Source organism: Notolepis coatsorum (genome assembly GCF_963971535.1).
Source record: "Notolepis coatsorum genome assembly, chromosome: 13".
Taxonomy (NCBI): domain Eukaryota; kingdom Metazoa; phylum Chordata; class Actinopteri; order Aulopiformes; family Paralepididae; genus Notolepis; species Notolepis coatsorum.
The window spans coordinates 36,862,347-36,881,670 of record NC_140177.1 but is presented as its reverse complement, the minus strand read 5'-3'; the positions used below and the strand labels follow the sequence as shown (position 1 = coordinate 36,881,670).

At 42.4% G+C, this 19,324-nt stretch overlaps 1 protein-coding gene across 1 annotated transcript; it reads left to right on the top strand.

Moving 5' to 3' along the window:
• The first annotated feature begins 747 nt into the window (after positions 1-747).
• On the top strand, positions 748-13,234 carry selenop2 (selenoprotein P2). The gene is made up of 5 exons (XM_084327158.1): positions 748-812; positions 2,023-2,260; positions 2,711-2,923; positions 11,831-11,939; positions 12,135-13,234. Exons 2-5 carry the CDS (start codon positions 2,034-2,036, stop codon positions 12,621-12,623), a joined length of 1,038 nt encoding a protein of 345 aa, XP_084183284.1. The 5' UTR covers positions 748-812; positions 2,023-2,033; the 3' UTR covers positions 12,624-13,234.
• Positions 13,235-19,324: the final 6,090 nt, after the last annotated feature.

Below are 19,324 nucleotides of genomic sequence, written 5' to 3'. Positions count from 1 at the left end.
ACACTTATCCAAATATGCTATTTTTATTGAAAAGTGTGCAGCTGCAACAGATAGCACTTTAGTGATAATTTTCTGTAATTTTATTTAAAGAAATATGCTATTTGATTTACTACTACAAGCAGTGTACTGTCAACAGTACTAAGCCATTTAGACCTGAAACACCTGTTAATAATGCACCTGCATATACACACAAATGTGTTTCCCGGTTTCTTAAATAAACATTATTTTGAAAGCAAGCACTTTTGTCATCATTGTAGCAAAAAAGACAAGACCGGAAAAGTCTTTATCGTATGTAGGGGTGCCCTGGAATATTTTATTGAACACAGGGGTGCCTTGGCAGCAGAAAGGTTGAGAACCCCTGCTGTAGCCTACATGTGTCCATATTGCCAAAACCCAAATTCAAACATAAACTACTACTACTACTACTACTACTACTACTACTACTACTACTACTACTACTACTACTACTACTACTACTACTACTACTACTACTACTACTACTACTACTACTACTACTACTACTACTCTCTCTCTGTCTCTTTCTGTCTTTCCCCCCTCTGTCTCCCCCTCTCTCTTGACTCTTCCTCTCTTTCTCCCTCTCTCTGACTCTCTCCCTCTCCCCCTATCTCTCTCTCTTGTTTGTTTTGGGGGCAGTGCTTAATGAAGCCAAAAGCTTAAAAACAGGGGTCCACTGTGTTGTTTATGTGGGTCAGGGAGAGAGGGAGGGAGTGAACAGAGAGAAAGAGAGAGAGCAGGTCACAGAGGGAGGGAGATAGAGAGAGATAGAGAGAGAAAGAAAGAAATAAAGAGGGGTAAGTATTGTTTTTATATTGTTTTATCCTTTGTTTTATGTACTTATTCCCTTTAATGTAAACATAAAGTATTTTCAAGTGAGCCATGATACTGAAAGGAAACCCAGTTCGTTTGAATTCAGAGCAACATCCTGGTAGAGGCTGGTGTTGACGTCTGGAACACCCTGTGTGCCACGTGTACAAACTATTATTCTACTAATAATATCTTGCTTGTCAAAAGATGCCATGATAATTTAACATACATTTCCTGTGTGCTAGAAAACCTGTGCATCACAAGGTAAACATTTTATCAACTGTAAAAAATGAAAAATGTCCCCACTGATGCCTCACTAGGTCAACACTGGGGGATACAGGTTTTGTTCTGGACAGACCAAATAATCTTAAAATCAAACTTGCTTAGTTTGAGTATCTGATGAGTGTGAAACAGACCGACTGTAGTATGAAACTAACTAAATGGTTTATAGTCTAACAGCTAACTGACTAACTAAGTAGTGAACAGTCTATTGTCTACGACTAATGGCTAACTGACTAACTGAACAGTCTATAGTGTAATGGCTAACTGACTAACTGAACAGTCTATAGTGTAATGGCTAACTGACTAACTAAGTGGTGAACAGTCTATGGCTAACTGTCTGTCTGTCTGTCTGTCTGTCTGTCTGTCTGTCTGTCTGTCTGTCTGTCTGTCTGTCTGTCTGTCTGTCTGTCTGTCTGTCTGTCTGTCTGCCTGCCTGACTGTCTGTCTGTCTGTCTGTCTGTCTGTCTGTCTGTCTGTCTGTCTGTCTGTCTGTCTGTCTGTCTGTCTGTCTGTCTGTCTGTCTGTCTGTCTGTCTGTCTTCCTGCCTGTGTGTCATTCATCCGTCCATCTGTTTGTCAGTGTGACAGAATAGATGTGTCTCTGCTACCAACTCATGTGTGGATTAGTTCCACATGAGACGACAGAGACAATACTGGCTCATTGTGTTTCATTAGCTCTTCTGTTGTCTGAGGAGACGTCAGCCAGTCCTACTGAAGCTGCTGTTACTGAACTGTCAGTGAAGCTGCTGTTACTGAACTGTTACTGATCTGTTACTGAACTGTGAAGCTGCTGTTACTGAACTGTTACTGATCTGTTACTGAACTGTTACTGTCTCTGTCTTTTGTCTGTCTGCCTCTATAATAAAGATTCTCCTCTTTGTTTTTTTTTCTGTTTTCTGTGTCCCCGACGTGACAGGCGGACAGACAATGCCGTCTCTCTTGTCTCTGTGCGTGTCCGCCGTCCTGCCAGCGCTGCTGTGGGCCACGCAGGCCTCTCTGCTGGTTGAGGGAGACAATGACCCTTCCAGGATCTGCAAGCCTGCCCCCTACTGGCAGATCCAAGGACAGGTGCCCATGAGAGAGCTGCTGGGAAATGTGGTGGTGGTGGCCCTGCTGAAGGCCAGCTGACACTTCTGTCTCACACAGGCCTCCAAGTAAGAGAAGACGAGGACACACAGTGTCATGAGCTGTCTCAAACCAGGGGTGTATTCGTCGAGACTGGGGCTGTTAAATGAGACCGTCTGGTCTACGGAGGAGACTGGGGCTGTTAAATGAGACCGTCTGGTCTACGGAGGAGACTGGGCTGACGCATGCCCAGTTAAAAGGTGGATTCCTCTTGGTGCCAAGTATGCCCATATATGGACCAAGAGAGGCTCAAAATGGCCATTAGCGTCATCTTATTAGAATAATACAATGATTTTATCCAGATTATTTGATTATTGTTCGATATAGTAATATAGTGTCCACACTGCCACCTAGTGTCCACACTGCCACATAACATCCTCTCTCTCTCTCTCTCTCTCTCTCTCTCTCTCTCTCTCTCTCTCTCTCTCTCTCTCTCTCTCTCTCTCTCTCTCTCTCTCTCTCTCTCTCTCTCTCTCCAGACTTGGAGGCCTGCGTGCCAAGCTGCAGCGCAGTAACCTCACGGAGGTGTCCTTCCTGGTTGTGAACGAGCGTGAGGCTCTGTCCAGGGCCATGTACTGGGAGCTGAAGAGAAGAGCGCCCCCTGGTGTCCCCGTCTACCAACAGGCTCCTCTGCAGGACGACGTCTGGGAGGCCCTTGATGGAGACAAAGACGACTTCCTGGTTTATGACAGGTAAAAGGGGGAGTGGCTTAACATAACATACCTACTGATAGGCTGACAGGCTGAAGGAGGGGAAACCTCCTAAGCTAACCACTGAACCCAGGGCCGTGTTGTTGTGAGGTAACAGTGCTAACCACTGAACCCAGGGCAGTGTTGTTGTTGTTGTTGTTGTGAGGTAACAGTACTAACCACTGAACCCAGGGCCATGTTGTTGTTGTTGTGAGGTAACAGTAATAACCACTGAACCCAGGGCCTTGTTGTTGTTTTCTGTTGTTGTTGTTGTTGTTGTTGTTGTTGTTGTTGTTGTTGTTGTGAGGTAACAGTACTAACCACTGAACCCAGGGCTGTGTTGTTGTTGTTGTTGTTGTTGTTGTTGTTGTTGTTGTTGTGAGGTAACAGTACTAACCACTGAACCCAGGGCCTTGTTGTTGTTGTTGTTGTTGTGAGGTAACAGTACTAACCACTGAACCCAGGGCCGTGTTGTTGTTGTTGTTGTTGTTGTTGTTGTTGTTGTTGTTGTTGTTGTTGTTGTTGTTGTTGTGAGGTAACAGTACTAACCACTGAACCCAGGGCAGTGTTCTTGTTGTTGTTGTGAGGTAACAGTACTAACCACTGAACCCAGGGCCGTGTTGTTGTTGTTGTTGTTGTTGTTGTTGTTGTTGTGAGGTAACAGTACTAACCACTGAACCCAGGGCCTTGTTGTTGTTGTTGTTGTTGTTGTGAGGTAACAGTACTAACCACTGAACCCAGGGCCGTGTTGTTGTTGTTGTTGTTGTTGTTGTGAGGTAACAGTACTAACCACTGAACCCAGGGCCGTGTTGTTGTTGTTGTTGTTGTTGTTGTGAGGTAACAGTACTAACCACTGAACCCAGGGCCTTGTTGTTGTTGTTGTTGTTGTTGTGAGGTAACAGTACTAACCACTGAACCCAGGGCCGTGTTGTTGTTGTTGTTGTTGTTGTTGTGAGGTAACAGTACTAACCACTGAACCCAGGGCCGTGTTGTTGTTGTTGTTGTTGTTGTTGTTGTTGTGAGGTAACAGTACTAACCACTGAACCCAGGGCCGTGTTGTTGTTGTTGTTGTTGTTGTTGTGGTGAGGTAACAGTACTAACCACTGAACCCAGGGCCGTGTTGTTGTTGTTGTTGTGAGGTAACAGTACTAACCACTGAACCCAGGGCCGTGTTGTTGTTGTTGTTGTTGTTGTTGTTGTTGTTGTTGTTGTTGTTGTTGTGAGGTAACAGTACTAACCACTGAACCCAGGGCCGTGTTGTTGTTGTTGTTGTTGTTGTGAGGTAACAGTACTAACCACTGAACCCAGGGCCGTGTTGTTGTTGTTGTTGTTGTTGTTGTTGTGAGGTAACAGTACTAACCACTGAACCCAGGGCCTTGTTGTTGTTGTTGTTGTGAGGTAACAGTACTAACCACTGAACCCAGGGCCTTGTTGTTGTTGTTGTTGTTGTTGTTGTGAGGTAACAGTACTAACCACTGAACCCAGGGCCGTGTTGTTGTTGTTGTTGTTGTTGTTGTTGTTGTTGTTGTGAGGTAACAGTACTAACCACTGAACCCAGGGCATTGTTGTTGTTGTTGTTGTTGTTGTTGTTGTTGTGAGGTAACAGTACTAACCACTGAACCCAGGGCATTGTTGTTGTTGTTGTTGTTGTTGTTGTTGTTGTTGTGAGGTAACAGTACTAACCACTGAACCCAGGGCCTTGTTGTTGTTGTTGTTGTTGTTGTTGTGAGGTAACAGTACTAACCACTGAACCCAGGGCCATGTTATTGTTGTTGTTGTTGTTGTTGTTGTTGTTGTTGTTGTGAGGTAACAGTACTAACCACTGAACCTAGGGCCATGTTGTTGTTGTTGTTGTGAGGTAACAGTACTAACCACTGAACCCAGGGCCTTGTTGTTGTTGTTGTTGTGAGGTAACAGTACTAACCACTGAACCCAGGGCTGTGTTGTTGTTGTTGTTGTGAGGTAACAGTACTAACCACTGAACCCAGGGCCTTGTTGTTGTTGTTGTTGTTGTTGTGAGGTAACAGTACTAACCACTGAACCCAGGGCCATGTTGTTGTTGTTGTTGTGAGGTAACAGTACTAACCACTGAACCCAGGGCCTTGTTGTTGTTGTGAGGTAACAGTACTAACCACTGAACCCAGGGCCGTGTTGTTGTTGTTGTTGTTGTTGTTGTTGTGAGGTAACAGTACTAACCACTGAACCCAGGGATGTGTTGTTGTTGTTGTTGTTGTTTTGAGGTAACAGTACTAACCACTGAACCCAGGGCCGTGTTGTTGTTGTTGTTGTGAGGTAACAGTACTAACCACTGAACCCAGGGCCGTGTTGTTGTTGTTGTTGTTGTTGTTGTTGTTGTTGTTGTTGTTGTGAGGTAACAGTACTAACCACTGAACCCAGGGCCTTGTTGTTGTTGTGAGGTAACAGTACTAACCACTGAACCCAGGGCCTTGTTGTTGTTGTTGTTGTTGTGAGGTAACCGTACTAACCACTGAACCCAGGGCCTTGTTGTTGTTGTTGTTGTTGTTGTTGTTGTTGTTGTTGTTGTGAGGTAACAGTACTAACCACTGAACCCAGGGCCTTGTTGTTGTTGTTGTTGTTGTGAGGTAACAGTACTAACCACTGAACCCAGGGCCATGTTGTTGTTGTTGTTGTTGTTGTTGTTGTTGTTGTTGTTGTTGTGAGGTAACAGTACTAACCACTGAACCCAGGGCCTTGTTGTTGTTGTTGTTGTTGTTGTTGTTGTGAGGTAACAGTACTAACCACTGAACCCAGGGCCTTGTTGTTGTTGTTGTTGTTGTTGTGAGGTAACAGTACTAACCACTGAACCCAGGGCCTTGTTGTTGTTGTTGTTGTTGTGAGGTAACAGTACTAACCACTGAACCCAGGGCCTTGTTGTTGTTGTTGTTGTTGTGAGGTAACAGTACTAACCACTGAACCTAGGGCCATGTTGTTGTTGTTGTTGTGAGGTAACAGTACTAACCACTGAACCCAGGGCCTTGTTGTTGTTGTTGTTGTGAGGTAACAGTACTAACCACTGAACCCAGGGCCATGTTGTTGTTGTTGTTGTGAGGTAACAGTACTAACCACTGAACCCAGGGCCTTGTTGTTGTTGTTGTTGTGAGGTAACAGTACTAACCACTGAACCCAGGGCCGTGTTGTTGTTGTTGTTGTTGTTGTGAGGTAACAGTACTAACCACTGAACCCAGGGCCGTGTTGTTGTTGTTGTTGTGAGGTAACAGTACTAACCACTGAACCCAGGGCCGTGTTGTTGTTGTTGTTGTTGTTGTTGTTGTTGTGGTGAGGTAACAGTACTAACCACTGAACCCAGGGCCGTGTTGTTGTTGTTGTTGTGAGGTAACAGTACTAACCACTGAACCCAGGGCCGTGTTGTTGTTGTTGTTGTTGTTGTTGTTGTGAGGTAACAGTACTAACCACTGAACCCAGGGCCGTGTTGTTGTTGTTGTTGTGAGGTAACAGTACTAACCACTGAACCCAGGGCCGTGTTGTTGTTGTTGTTGTTGTGAGGTAACAGTACTAACCACTGAACCCAGGGCCTTGTTGTTGTTGTTGTTGTTGTTGTGAGGTAACAGTACTAACCACTGAACCCAGGGCCTTGTTGTTGTTGTTGTTGTTGTTGTTGTTGTGAGGTAACAGTACTAACCACTGAACCCAGGGCCGTGTTGTTGTTGTTGTTGTTGTTGTTGTTGTTGTTGTGAGGTAACAGTACTAACCACTGAACCCAGGGCCTTGTTGTTGTTGTTGTTGTTGTTGTTGTTGTGAGGTAACAGTACTAACCACTGAACCCAGGGCCTTGTTGTTGTTGTTGTTGTTGTTGTGAGGTAACAGTACTAACCACTGAACCCAGGGCCTTGTTGTTGTTGTTGTTGTAAGGTAACAGTACTAACCACTGAACCCAGGGCCATGTTATTGTTGTTGTTGTTGTTGTTGTTGTTGTTGTTGTTGTGAGGTAACAGTACTAACCACTGAACCTAGGGCCATGTTGTTGTTGTTGTTGTTGTTGTTGTGAGGTAACAGTACTAACCACTGAACCCAGGGCCTTGTTGTTGTTGTTGTTGTTGTGAGGTAACAGTACTAACCACTGAACCCAGGGCCGTGTTGTTGTTGTTGTTGTGAGGTAACAGTACTAACCACTGAACCCAGGGCCTTGTTGTTGTTGTTGTTGTTGTTGTTGTTGTTGTGAGGTAACAGTACTAACCACTGAACCCAGGGCCTTGTTGTTGTTGTTGTTGTTGTGAGGTAACAGTACTAACCACTGAACCCTCAACCCAGGGCCTTGTTGTTGTTGTTGTGCGGTAACAGTACTAACCACTGAACCCAGGGCCGTGTTGTTGTTGTTGTTGTTGTGAGGTAACAGTACTAACCACTGAACCCAGGGATGTGTTGTTGTTGTTGTTGTGAGGTAACAGTACTAACCACTGAACCCAGGGCCGTGTTGTTGTTGTTGTTGTGAGGTAACAGTACTAACCACTGAACCCAGGGCCGTGTTGTTGTTGTTGTTGTTGTTGTTGTTGTTGTGAGGTAACAGTACTAACCACTGAACCCAGGGCCTTGTTGTTGTTGTTGTTGTTGTTGTGAGGTAACAGTACTAACCACTGAACCCAGGGCCTTGTTGTTGTTGTTGTTGTTGTTGTTGTTGTTGTTGTTGTGAGGTAACAGTACTAACCACTGAACCCAGGGCCTTGTTGTTGTTGTTGTTGTTGTTGTTGTTGTGAGGTAACAGTACTAACCACTGAACCCAGGGCCTTGTTGTTGTTGTTGTTGTTGTGAGGTAACAGTACTAACCACTGAACCCAGGGCCATGTTGTTGTTGTTGTTGTTGTTGTTGTTGTTGTTGTGAGGTAACAGTACTAACCACTGAACCCAGGGCCTTGTTGTTGTTGTTGTTGTTGTTGTTGTTGTTGTTGTTGTTGTTGTTGTGAGGTAACAGTACTAACCACTGAACCCAGGGCCTTGTTGTTGTTGTTGTTGTTGTTGTGAGGTAACAGTACTAACCACTGAACCCAGGGCCATATTGTTGTTGTTGTTGTTGTTGTTGTTGTGAGGTAACAGTACTAACCACTGAACCCAGGGCCTTGTTGTTGTTGTTGTTGTTGTTGTTGTTGTTGTGAGGTAACAGTACTAACCACTGAACCCAGGGCCTTGTTGTTGCTGTGAGGTAACAGTACTAACCACTGAACCTAGGGCCATGTTGTTGTTGTTGTTGTTGTTGTTGTTGTTGTTGTGAGGTAACAGTACTAACCACTGAACCCAGGGCCTTGTTGTTGTTGTTGTTGTTGTTGTGAGGTAACAGTACTAACCACTGAACCCAGGGCCATGTTGTTGTTGTTGTTGTGAGGTAACAGTACTAACCACTGAACCCAGGGCCTTGTTGTTGTTGTTGTGAGGTAACAGTACTAACCACTGAACCCAGGGCCTTGTTGTTGTTGTTGTTGTTGTTGTTGTTGTTGTTGTTGTTGTGAGGTAACAGTACTAACCACTGAACCCAGGGCCTTGTTGTTGTTGTTGTTGTTGTGAGGTAACAGTACTAACCACTGAACCTAGGGCCATGTTGTTGTTGTTGTTGTTGTTGTTGTTGTTGTTGTTGTTGTTGTGAGGTAACAGTACTAACCACTGAACCCAGGGCCTTGTTGTTGTTGTTGTGAGGTAACAGTACTAACCACTGAACCCAGGGCCATGTTGTTGTTGTTGTTGTTGTTGTTGTTGTTGTTGTTGTTGTGAGGTAACAGTACTAACCACTGAACCCAGGGCATTGTTGTTGTTGTTGTTGTTGTTGTTGTGAGGTAACAGTACTAACCACTGAACCCAGGGCCGTGTTGTTGTTGTTGTTGTTGTGAGGTAACAGTACTAACCACTGAACCCAGGGCCGTGTTGTTGTTGTTGTTGTTGTGAGGTAACAGTACTAACCACTGAACCCAGGGCCTTGTTGTTGTTGTTGTTGTTGTTGTTGTTGTGAGGTAACAGTACTAACCACTGAACCCAGGGCCTTGTTGTTGTTGTTGTTGTTGTTGTTGTTGTGAGGTAACAGTACTAACCACTGAACCCAGGGCCTTGTTGTTGTTGTTGTTGTGAGGTAACAGTACTAACCACTGAACCCAGGGCCTTGTTGTTGTTGTTGTTGTTGTGAGGTAACAGTACTAACCACTGAACCCAGGGCCGTGTTGTTGTTGTTGTTGTGAGGTAACAGTACTAACCACTGAACCCAGGGCCGTGTTGTTGTTGTTGTTGTTGTTGTTGTGAGGTAACAGTACTAACCACTGAACCCAGGGCCTTGTTGTTGTTGTTGTTGTTGTGAGGTAACAGTACTAACCACTGAACCTAGGGCCATGTTGTTGTTGTTGTTGTGAGGTAACAGTACTAACCACTGAACCCAGGGCCTTGTTGTTGTTGTTGTTGTTGTTGTGAGGTAACAGTACTAACCACTGAACCCAGGGCCGTGTTGTTGTTGTTGTTGTTGTTGTTGTTGTTGTTGTTGTTGTTGTGAGGTAACAGTACTAACCACTGAACCCAGGGCCTTGTTGTTGTTGTTGTTGTTGTGAGGTAACAGTACTAACCACTGAACCTAGGGCCATGTTGTTGTTGTTGTTGTTGTGAGGTAACAGTACTAACCACTGAACCCAGGGCCTTGTTGTTGTTGTTGTTGTTGTTGTGAGGTAACAGTACTAACCACTGAACCCAGGGCCATGTTGTTGTTGTTGTTGTTGTTGTTGTGAGGTAACAGTACTAACCACTGAACCCAGGGCCGTGTTGTTGTTGTTGTTGTTGTTGTGAGGTAACAGTACTAACCACTGAACCCAGGGCCGTGTTGTTGTTGTTGTTGTTGTTGTTGTGAGGTAACAGTACTAACCACTGAACCCAGGGCCGTGTTGTTGTTGTTGTTGTTGTGAGGTAACAGTACTAACCACTGAACCCAGGGCCTTGTTGTTGTTGTTGTGAGGTAACAGTACTAACCACTGAACCCAGGGCCTTGTTGTTGTTGTTGTTGTTGTTGTTGTTGTGAGGTAACAGTACTAACCACTGAACCCAGGGCCGTGTTGTTGTTGTTGTTGTTGTGAGGTAACAGTACTAACCACTGAACCCAGGGCCTTGTTGTTGTTGTTGTTGTTGTTGTGAGGTAACAGTACTAACCACTGAACCCAGGGCCGTGTTGTTGTTGTTGTTGTTGTTGTTGTTGTTGTTGTGAGGTAACAGTACTAACCACTGAACCCAGTGCCTTGTTGTTGTTGTTGTTGTTGTTGTTGTTGTTGTGAGGTAACAGTAATAACCACTGAATCCAGGGCCTTGTTGTTGTTGTTGTTGTTGTTGTTGTGAGGTAACAGTACTAACCACTGAACCCACTTGTTGTTGTTGTTGTTGTGAGGTAACAGTACTAACCACTGAACCCAGGGCCTTGTTGTTGTTGTTGTTGTTGTTGTTGTTGTTGTTGTTGTGAGGTAACAGTACTAACCACTGAACCCAGGGCCTTGTTGTTGTTGTTGTTGTTGTTGTTGTTGTTGTTGTTGTTGTTGTGAGGTAACAGTACTAACCACGCTGGGTCTCCTCTCTGGGTCTCCTCTCTGGGTCTCTCTCAGTCTCTCTGGGTCTCCTCTCTGGGTCTCTCTGGGTCTCCTCTCTGGGTCTCCTCTCTGGGTCTCTCTTAGTCTCTCTGGGTCTCTCTTAGTCTCTCTGGGTCTCCTCTCTGGGTCTCTCTTAGTCTCTCTGGGTCTCCTCTCTGGGTCTCTCTTAGTCTCTCTGGGTCTCCTCTCTGGGTCTCTCTTAGTCTCTCTGGGTCTCTTTTAGTCTCTCTGGGTCTCCTCTCTGGGTATCTCTGGGTCTCTCTTAGTCTCTCTGGGTCTCCCTTAGTCTCTCTGGTTCTCTCTGGGTCTCCTCTCTGGGTCTCTCTGGGTCTCCTCTCTGGGTCTCCTCTCTGGGTCTCCTCTCTTGGTCTCTCTGGGTCTCCTCTCTGGGTCTCCTCTCTGGGTCTCTCTGGGTCTCCTCTCTGGGTCTCTCTGGGTCTCCTCTCTGGGACTCTCTTAGTCTCTCTGGGTCTCCTCTCTTGGTCTCTCTGGGTCTCCTCTCTGGGTCTCTCTGGGTCTCTGGGTCTCTCTGGGTCTCTGGGTCTCTCTGGGTCTCTGGGTCTCTCTGGGCACAGAACTGTGATTGGCTGCTGCCCTGGACTGGGCGGTGTACATGTTCCTCTGACGCATTTCTGTATTTACCATTTATCATCTCAGGAGCTCCGCAGGAGCATTCCATTATCGATCATGATTAACTACATTACGTGATCAACTACATTACGTGATCAACTACATTACTAGGGATGTCCGATATTATCGGCCGACCGATATTATCGGCCGATATCGGCAGTAAAATGTGATATCGGAAAATATCGGTATCGGTAAAAAAAAAAAAAAAGAAAATTGTAACCTTTATTTACCCAGGCAAGCAAGTAAGAACCAATTCTTATTTTATTTATTGTCAAAAGTATGCATGTTGGTTTAATTCAACAACTTGTATGTTAATTTTTACTTTTTTAATTATCATATTTTGCACAGATAATGCTTACATTTAGAAAGCCTTTTGAATGCATCCAGTGAAATTATTAGTTACCTGAAATTATTCCGTTTTTTTGGGGGGAAACCCTGCATATATCGGTATCGGTTGATATCGGTATCGTATCGGTATCGGAAATTAAGAGTTGGACAATATCGGAATATCGGTATCGGTAAAAAAGCCAATATCGAGCATCCCTATACATTACTCAACACTTATTCGGCATTCTGACACTTTATGCTAACTTAACTTTCTGTCTGTCTCTCTCTCTCTCTCTCTCTCTCTCTCTCTCTCTCTCTCTCTCTCTCTCTCTCTCTCTCTCTCTCTCTCTCTCTCTCTCTCTCTCTCTCTCTCTACCAGGTGTGGTCTGCTAACCTTCCATATAGTGCTCCCCTACAGTTTCCTTCACTATCCATACATAGAGGCTGCAATAAGAGCCTCCTACCTGAAGAACATCTGTAACTGCTCTGTGAGTGAACACACACACACACACGCACGCACGCACGCACACACACACACACACACACACACACACACACACACACACACACACACACACACACACACACACACACACACACACACACACACACACACACACACACACACACACACACACACAGTTTAGTTTAATCACATGAAATATTCTTGTTGTTTTCTTCAGATGGGCTACAACTCAACCATGACGGCCCGAGATAACAGCAGCATTAACCACACAGACAGAGCGACTACATTACCCACAATCCAACACGGCAACGCTACTGTAGGACTACAACCAGAGGAGGGAGTCCACTACCACCATGATCAACAACAACAACAACATCACCACCACCATGATCAACAACAACAACATCACCACCACCACCATGATCAACAACAACAACATCACCACCACCACCATGATCAACAACAACAACATCACCACCACCATGATCAACAACAACAACATCACCAACAACATCATCAACAACAACAACAACAACAACATCATCATCAACAACAACAACAACAACAACATCAACAACAACACCACGAGGCACATCCAAATCAGGGGCAGAATCTTCATGAATCCGATCACCATCATCAGCATGTTCATATTCATAATCATAATCACCAACTCAACCATACAAATCAAAGTCAGGACACCAGTTAGTGTCACACTTATATTCTTATTCTATATATCTTATATTGTTTAGTTTTTTAACTGCAGTGCATATGGACTTTGTTGCCTGTGGTCTGATGGTTGATGTAGATCCAGTCCCTGTGGTCTGATGGTTGATGTAGATCCAGTCCCTGTAGTCTGATGGTTGATGTAGATCCAGTCCCTGTAGTCTGATGGTTGATGTAGATCCAGTCTGATCCAGGTTCAGAGCTGAGACGCTTCATCTTTTGATTTGGATCTTTATTTATCTCCAACATGACAAATATACAAATCACAGTAAAGACTAAATATAAACGTAAACAAATGAGTCCGTCTTCATCCGTAGAGTGAAGTTTCGTTTCCACTTGTAGTCCATTCCATGAAGCCACATGCTTGAATTGAATGACAGGAATGGTGGAATTTGGAAAAGGGTATAGAGGTGTGTGTCCGGGGGTCTGGGTCTTACTGACGGTTGACCTGTGTTCCCCTTCCTTCTGATACGAGAGGATGTTTAGAAACTAGATGAAACAGAACCATCTCAGAACCGGACCGTCCTGGTCCGAGGTCCGTAGAGTTTCCAGCTCCCATCGCTGGCGAACGCCATATCAGTCCCAGAAAACTATCTGAACCCAATGGACCTGTCTCAAACCCTGCCCTCTTTTCTTGATCCTCCAATCACAACTGTCGCTTACCTCGGACAAACCAAGTTTGTCCGAGGTAAGCGACAGTTGTGATTGGAGGATCAAGAAAAGGGGCAGGGTTTGAGACAGGTCAATTGAATCATTTGACTCTGGCTGTCGCTAGTGAGACAAGCTCTCGTCCTCCGTGTGGTTTGCGTCCCGGGGGTCCCTGTCGTCCTCTCCTGTTGATGAAGTCTACGGCCAGAACCCTCTCTGGAGGAAGCCGTGGGTGGATGTGTGTGGAGAGACTTGATGGACTGACTGGTCAAACCTGACCCACACGGCTCTGCAGACCAGAGCACCTCGCTGCCAGACGGGCCTGACTCTGTTCAAACTGTGGTCAGATAGTTCTCTGTGTTCTGGTTTAGGTGTGACGAACATTGTTACTGAGCTGCCAGAGTTGTACCCTTCCTGTTGACCCGTTGTGCAGAACTTGTAAGTCGCTTTGGATAAAAGCATCCAGCTAAATGACTGAATGTAAATGTAAAGAGTATTACTTTATTATTATCGCCTGTCGTTTGCCTACCAAGATGTCGGCTGATGATGATGTCATGAAATACCAGTGGAAAGGGCAGGGAACAACGTTCAAAAAACAACATGCGGAACCAATCAAATCACAGGATGGATTTGTAGTCATGACAAGGGGAGGGACCACTATGACTAGTAGGATAGGATACTATGACTAGTATATACTGTAGAATTTACCTGAAGAGGATACTATGACTGGTATTTACTGTAGTATTTTGCATTTGAACACTGTGTTATATTAGGATGTAAGGCAACAATATTAAAGCCTTTTTTTCCAATAATATTGATTGTCTTTTTATTTTCTTTTAACTTTTTTTTTATGATTGTAACTGTTCAGTTAAAAATACAAGCCCACTATTAGGGGATCCTTTGCCAAGCAAGTCATCTGAGCTTAGAAATAACAAATAATTTTATATTGTTGATTTAGAATAATATTACAAGTGTGTTGGAGTCGTTGTTTTTTAGGTTTTTTATACATCTCATCTATAGACCTCATCTGTCTTCTCTTGTTATGTTTCTTTTGATTTAAACATCTCATCTATAGACCTCATCTGTCTTCTCTTGTTATGTTTCTTTTGATTTATACATCTCATCTATAGACCTCATCTGTCTTCTCTTGTTATGTTTCTTTTTATTTATACATCTCATCTATAGACCTCATCTGTCTTCTCTTGTTATGTTTCTTTTTATTTATAAATCTCATCTATAGACCTCATCTGTCTTCTCTTGTATGTGAGTACAGTGTATATTCTGAGTCCTGATGGACGGTCTATAATGGGATGTAAGCTGGTATGTACTTACTACCATACTCTACACACACAATCCACACGGAGAGAGAGAGAGAGAGAGGGGGGGGGAGACAGAGATAGAAAGAGAGAGAAACAAAAAGAGAGAGACCTGTGGGGGCTGTCCTTAAAATAATCTGTGAGTCCTTGTGAGGTCCAACTAATGTCCCCACAAGGATAGAAAGATGAGGTAAAATTCGGGACATTTGGTCTCCACAAGAATAGAAAAAGTAATAATAATAATAATAATAACTTTATTTGTATAGCATCTTTCATACAGGGGATTGCAGTCTCAAAGTAAGAAATAAGACACAAAATCAGTGTAAAACAAGCAGCAAGAGCAAAGCATAAAGTGGGATAAAATAATGCAGATATATTCATCAAAATCATATCAGAACATCACGTTCCAATAGGCTTCTTGAATTTCTGTAATCTGTTACAAAACATGATAAAGGTCATAGTATGCACCGAGCGGATAGGAGGGCGTAGAAATATTAGCAAGGGTAAAATTAGGCATATAAAATCACATTATGATCTAACATCCCGACAGGCCACTTTGTTTATGGTTTGATTCAGTTTTAATAGAATAGAATAGACATGAAATGAGCACATAAAGTGCAGACATATAAAATCACAGTTTTTTACAGTACAATAAAATAGTTCTGGATTACTGTTAACAGTTCTTTGCCTTCTGTTTGGTATCCACCGTTTAAAACCTGACAGTCTTCCCTCCTGTTTGATACCCACTTTGACCCTTTGAACCTCCCACTCATGGCAAACCTATCTCTCAGGGCGCAGTTCCCTCTCTCAGGGTGCAGTTCTAGGCCTGGGTCCTACACAGTTTTAAAGCCTGACAGTCTTTCTTGCTTGACACCCACACAGTTTAATACCTGACAGTTTCAAACCTGTAATAAAAAGCAATAGACAGAGTAAAATAGTGCAGTGCAATAAAATAGTAGAATATAATAGACAGTACAATTATGAATAATAAAATAAAATAATAAGAGAATAAAACAGAGGGAATACAAATAGAAATACATAATAAAGACTGCAAGACTTGGTCTGTAAAGCCTTTAACATGTCCTGCTCATGGTTCCAAAACGTCCCGCCTATCTGTGGTAAAACAGTAATTGACTAGTAATGTCCAGCCTCGGATATATAAAATAAAATAGAATAAAAACATAAAAAGGGAATAAAACATGGGGAATAAATCACAGAGAAATAGTGCAGTATAATAGTGTAAAGTCAGTCAAATGCTTTGGTAAAGAGATTACCAGTTTTAAGCTGTATGTGTACACACACACACACATACACACACACATACACACGCACCAAGGCAGCAGGTGGGTTACATGGGTCACTAGGTCATGTGACATCAAGACACAGGTCGGGTCATGACAGTGTCAACAGCAAGAGGAGAGCAGATAGGAGAGGAGGAGAGCAGGAGATACTGTAGGAGAGAAGAGGAGAGAGGAGAGGAGGAGATAGGAGAGGAGATAGGAGAGAAGAGGAGAGAGGAGAGGAGGAGATAGGAGAGACGAGGAGAGAGGAGAGGAGGAGATAGGAGAGACGAGGAGAGAGGAGAGGAGGAGATAGGAGAGAAGAGGAGATAGGAGAGGAGATTGATTGATTGATTGATTGATTGATTGAAAACTTTATTAACAGATTGCAGAATGGGTACAATACAGTACAGCTCAATACACACAATTGTTAAGGGGATGCAGACCAGAGAAAGACTTTCGTCTTGTTTACATCAGGGTCCCCCATTTTCAATTCATCAGGACATATATGACGTACATGACATACAGATAGCCAGTACTGCTACATCTATACATTTATAGATAGGAGATAGGAGAGAAGAGGAGAGAGGAGAGACTGAATGATGGAGAGACACTCCTTCTGAGGTGAATGGTGAGTGAAGAGATCAACCAACACTAGTGGAACATACTGAAACACAATGACGGTAAGTCCGTTTTTATGTGTGTTACATGTCTACGGCTTTGTTAGACCGGCATCCTGGGCATTATTGTTGTTTCATAGCTGAGCTATTGTTGTGCAGTTCAGTGGTGATTAGCATGACCATCTCAATCTTTTGAAATATCTTTCTCATAAACTGTATTATATACTGTAGGTCACTTTTCCATAGATTGTCAATCAAAGTGTTAGAGATGAACACTAACAATGTAATCATATAGATTGATGACAATCAGTCAAGAGTATTAGAGATGCACAACAATAATAATCAATAATAATAATTTTTGGGTTGATGCTGGACTACAACTGGGGAGGGGTTACATCATAGGTGTCAAACTCACGGCCCGCGGGCCAAATCCGGCCCGCCACGTCATTTGATGTGGCCCCCCAAGAGCTCAGGTAAAAAAAAAAAAAAAAAAAAAATTTTTTTTTTTTATTTTTTTACATTAATATTGGGTTAAAAAATAGCAGTGTTAAAATAATTGTGGGTTAATGCGTTAATAAAGCTTTAACTTTGACAGCCTTAGTTATTACACATTCTTACACATACATGTATGTTGAACATCTGAGGTAACAAAGGAAAAAAGCCAAAAGCACTTACTCCTCAGACATTCTTTGACAATTTTACAGCCCAAAATACAAAAAAGATCCAGGCGGAATAGGTAACAAAGGGTTGAAGAAATATTGTCTGAACTGTCAGATGCAAACTGGCTGTGTGACATAACCGAGCATCTCGCTCAATTGAATAAGAAGCTGTAGGGACGCAAACAAGTCCCACCCAAAACTTGACCAATATAGTTGTGAACTGAGACAACCCTTATTTTGTTATTTTTGAGTACAGTTACAGTTGTGTGTTCATGCAGACACATAATAGCAATTTCATTACGAATTGAAAATGGGGGACCCTGATGTAAACAAGTCGATAAAGTTAATTAAACTATCTTCCATTAGTTGGATGTATGGCCTCTGCAAGGTTGTGTGCAGCCATTTGTTTTTGTAACATCTGCTACATCTGTCCCACGTGTTCTTTGCAGCTCACAGTTGTTAGTTCTGCCCATCTTGACTGTGACAAAAAGGTTTTGAACAAACTTAATGTCATAGCTTGTATTTGATGATATTCTTCTTTGTTATTTACTTGAATGGTTTGATCATTGATTGGTGGAGTAATATGGGGTTCTGATAAACTAAAATTATTTGTTAAAATAACATAAGCTAACATATATTTTTACATTTATGCAAATGAATATGCAATATGTATAACTTGAATAAGTAATAAATACAGAAACACCATGTTTAACAATATGTAAATGTGTAGCTACATTTATTTTACATTACATTAACATTTATACGGTCTTTGGCCCTTTGAGGGCAACCATAATGCTGATGTGGCCCTCTGTGAAAATGAGTTTGACACCCCTGGGTTACATGATGTATATATATTATTTCCCTAATGTATTGCTAATTTTATTCTTTACTCTACAGCTTGACAATTTAATGCAAATAGAAATCCTCTTGTTACTGTGTCATGGATAATTCCAAGATAATACATAATAATAATTGCCAAAGCTAAATTAAATTTACAGAACATATTATGGCAAAAATAAATATACTTTCATGGAATGTACAGGGAATAAATAAGAATATCAAATATAGCAGCTGTCTTGAATATCTAGACAAGAAAAGGATTGATATAGCTTTCTTTCAAGAAACTCACATAATGGCACAAGATTTGGGAAAATTGGAAAACAATAGATACATAGTCGTTTCTTCCTCATCTGCTATTAATAAAACAAAAGGAGTATTAATTCTAATATCTAGAAAACTTAATTTCAATACTATTGAGAAAGGGAATGATTCAGATGGCAGAGTCACTTATGTAAAGGGCATTCTGGTGACAAAGAGATATTGCTGCTATCAGCATATGCCCCTAACACTTATGACTCTGCATTCTATGCCCAACTAACAAAGACCTTACAAAAGTATTCAGATTGTGGAATAATTATTGGTGCAGACATGAATACAGTTTTATCACCAGGCTTGGATAAGTCAGGTCCAACCTCAGTTAATTCATCCACTACAGCATTTAAAAATCTGGTGTCAAATTACTCATTGATAGATGTTTGGAGAAATTATAACCCAAGTTTAAAACAATACACCTTCTTTTCAAATAGACATAAAACATTTTCAAGAATAGATTATATACTAATATCTGCTAATATTTTACACTGTATTAAAAAAACTGACATTATCAACATGTCTTTATCAGATCACCATGCCAATCTGTGTGTATATACAATTGAAAATTGTCCAAAACGTGCTACTAGATGGAAATTTAATTTAACATTACTGCAGGATCCATCATTCTGTGAGCAATTTAGATCAGACTTCAACCTTTTTATCAATATCAATAAAAATAGTGTTACAGATATAAGATTTCTATGGGATGCAACTAAAGGCTTCATTCGCAATAATACAATATCATTTGCTTCAGCACGTAACAAAGCTCACCATCAAGAAATATCCAGATTGGAAAATAGACACTCATTGCTAACTGCAGAACAACAAAACAACTACGATCAAGAAAGAGAAAGGGAGCTTTGGAAAGCGAAGTCTGAACTAAATGCTCTAATGGCACAAAAAGCAGAGTTCCTAGCTCACAGAGCGAGGCAAACTGAGTATTTGAATGGAAATAATCCAAGCTTTGTGTTGACTAGGAAAATCCAATATAATGAACAGAAAGCAGACA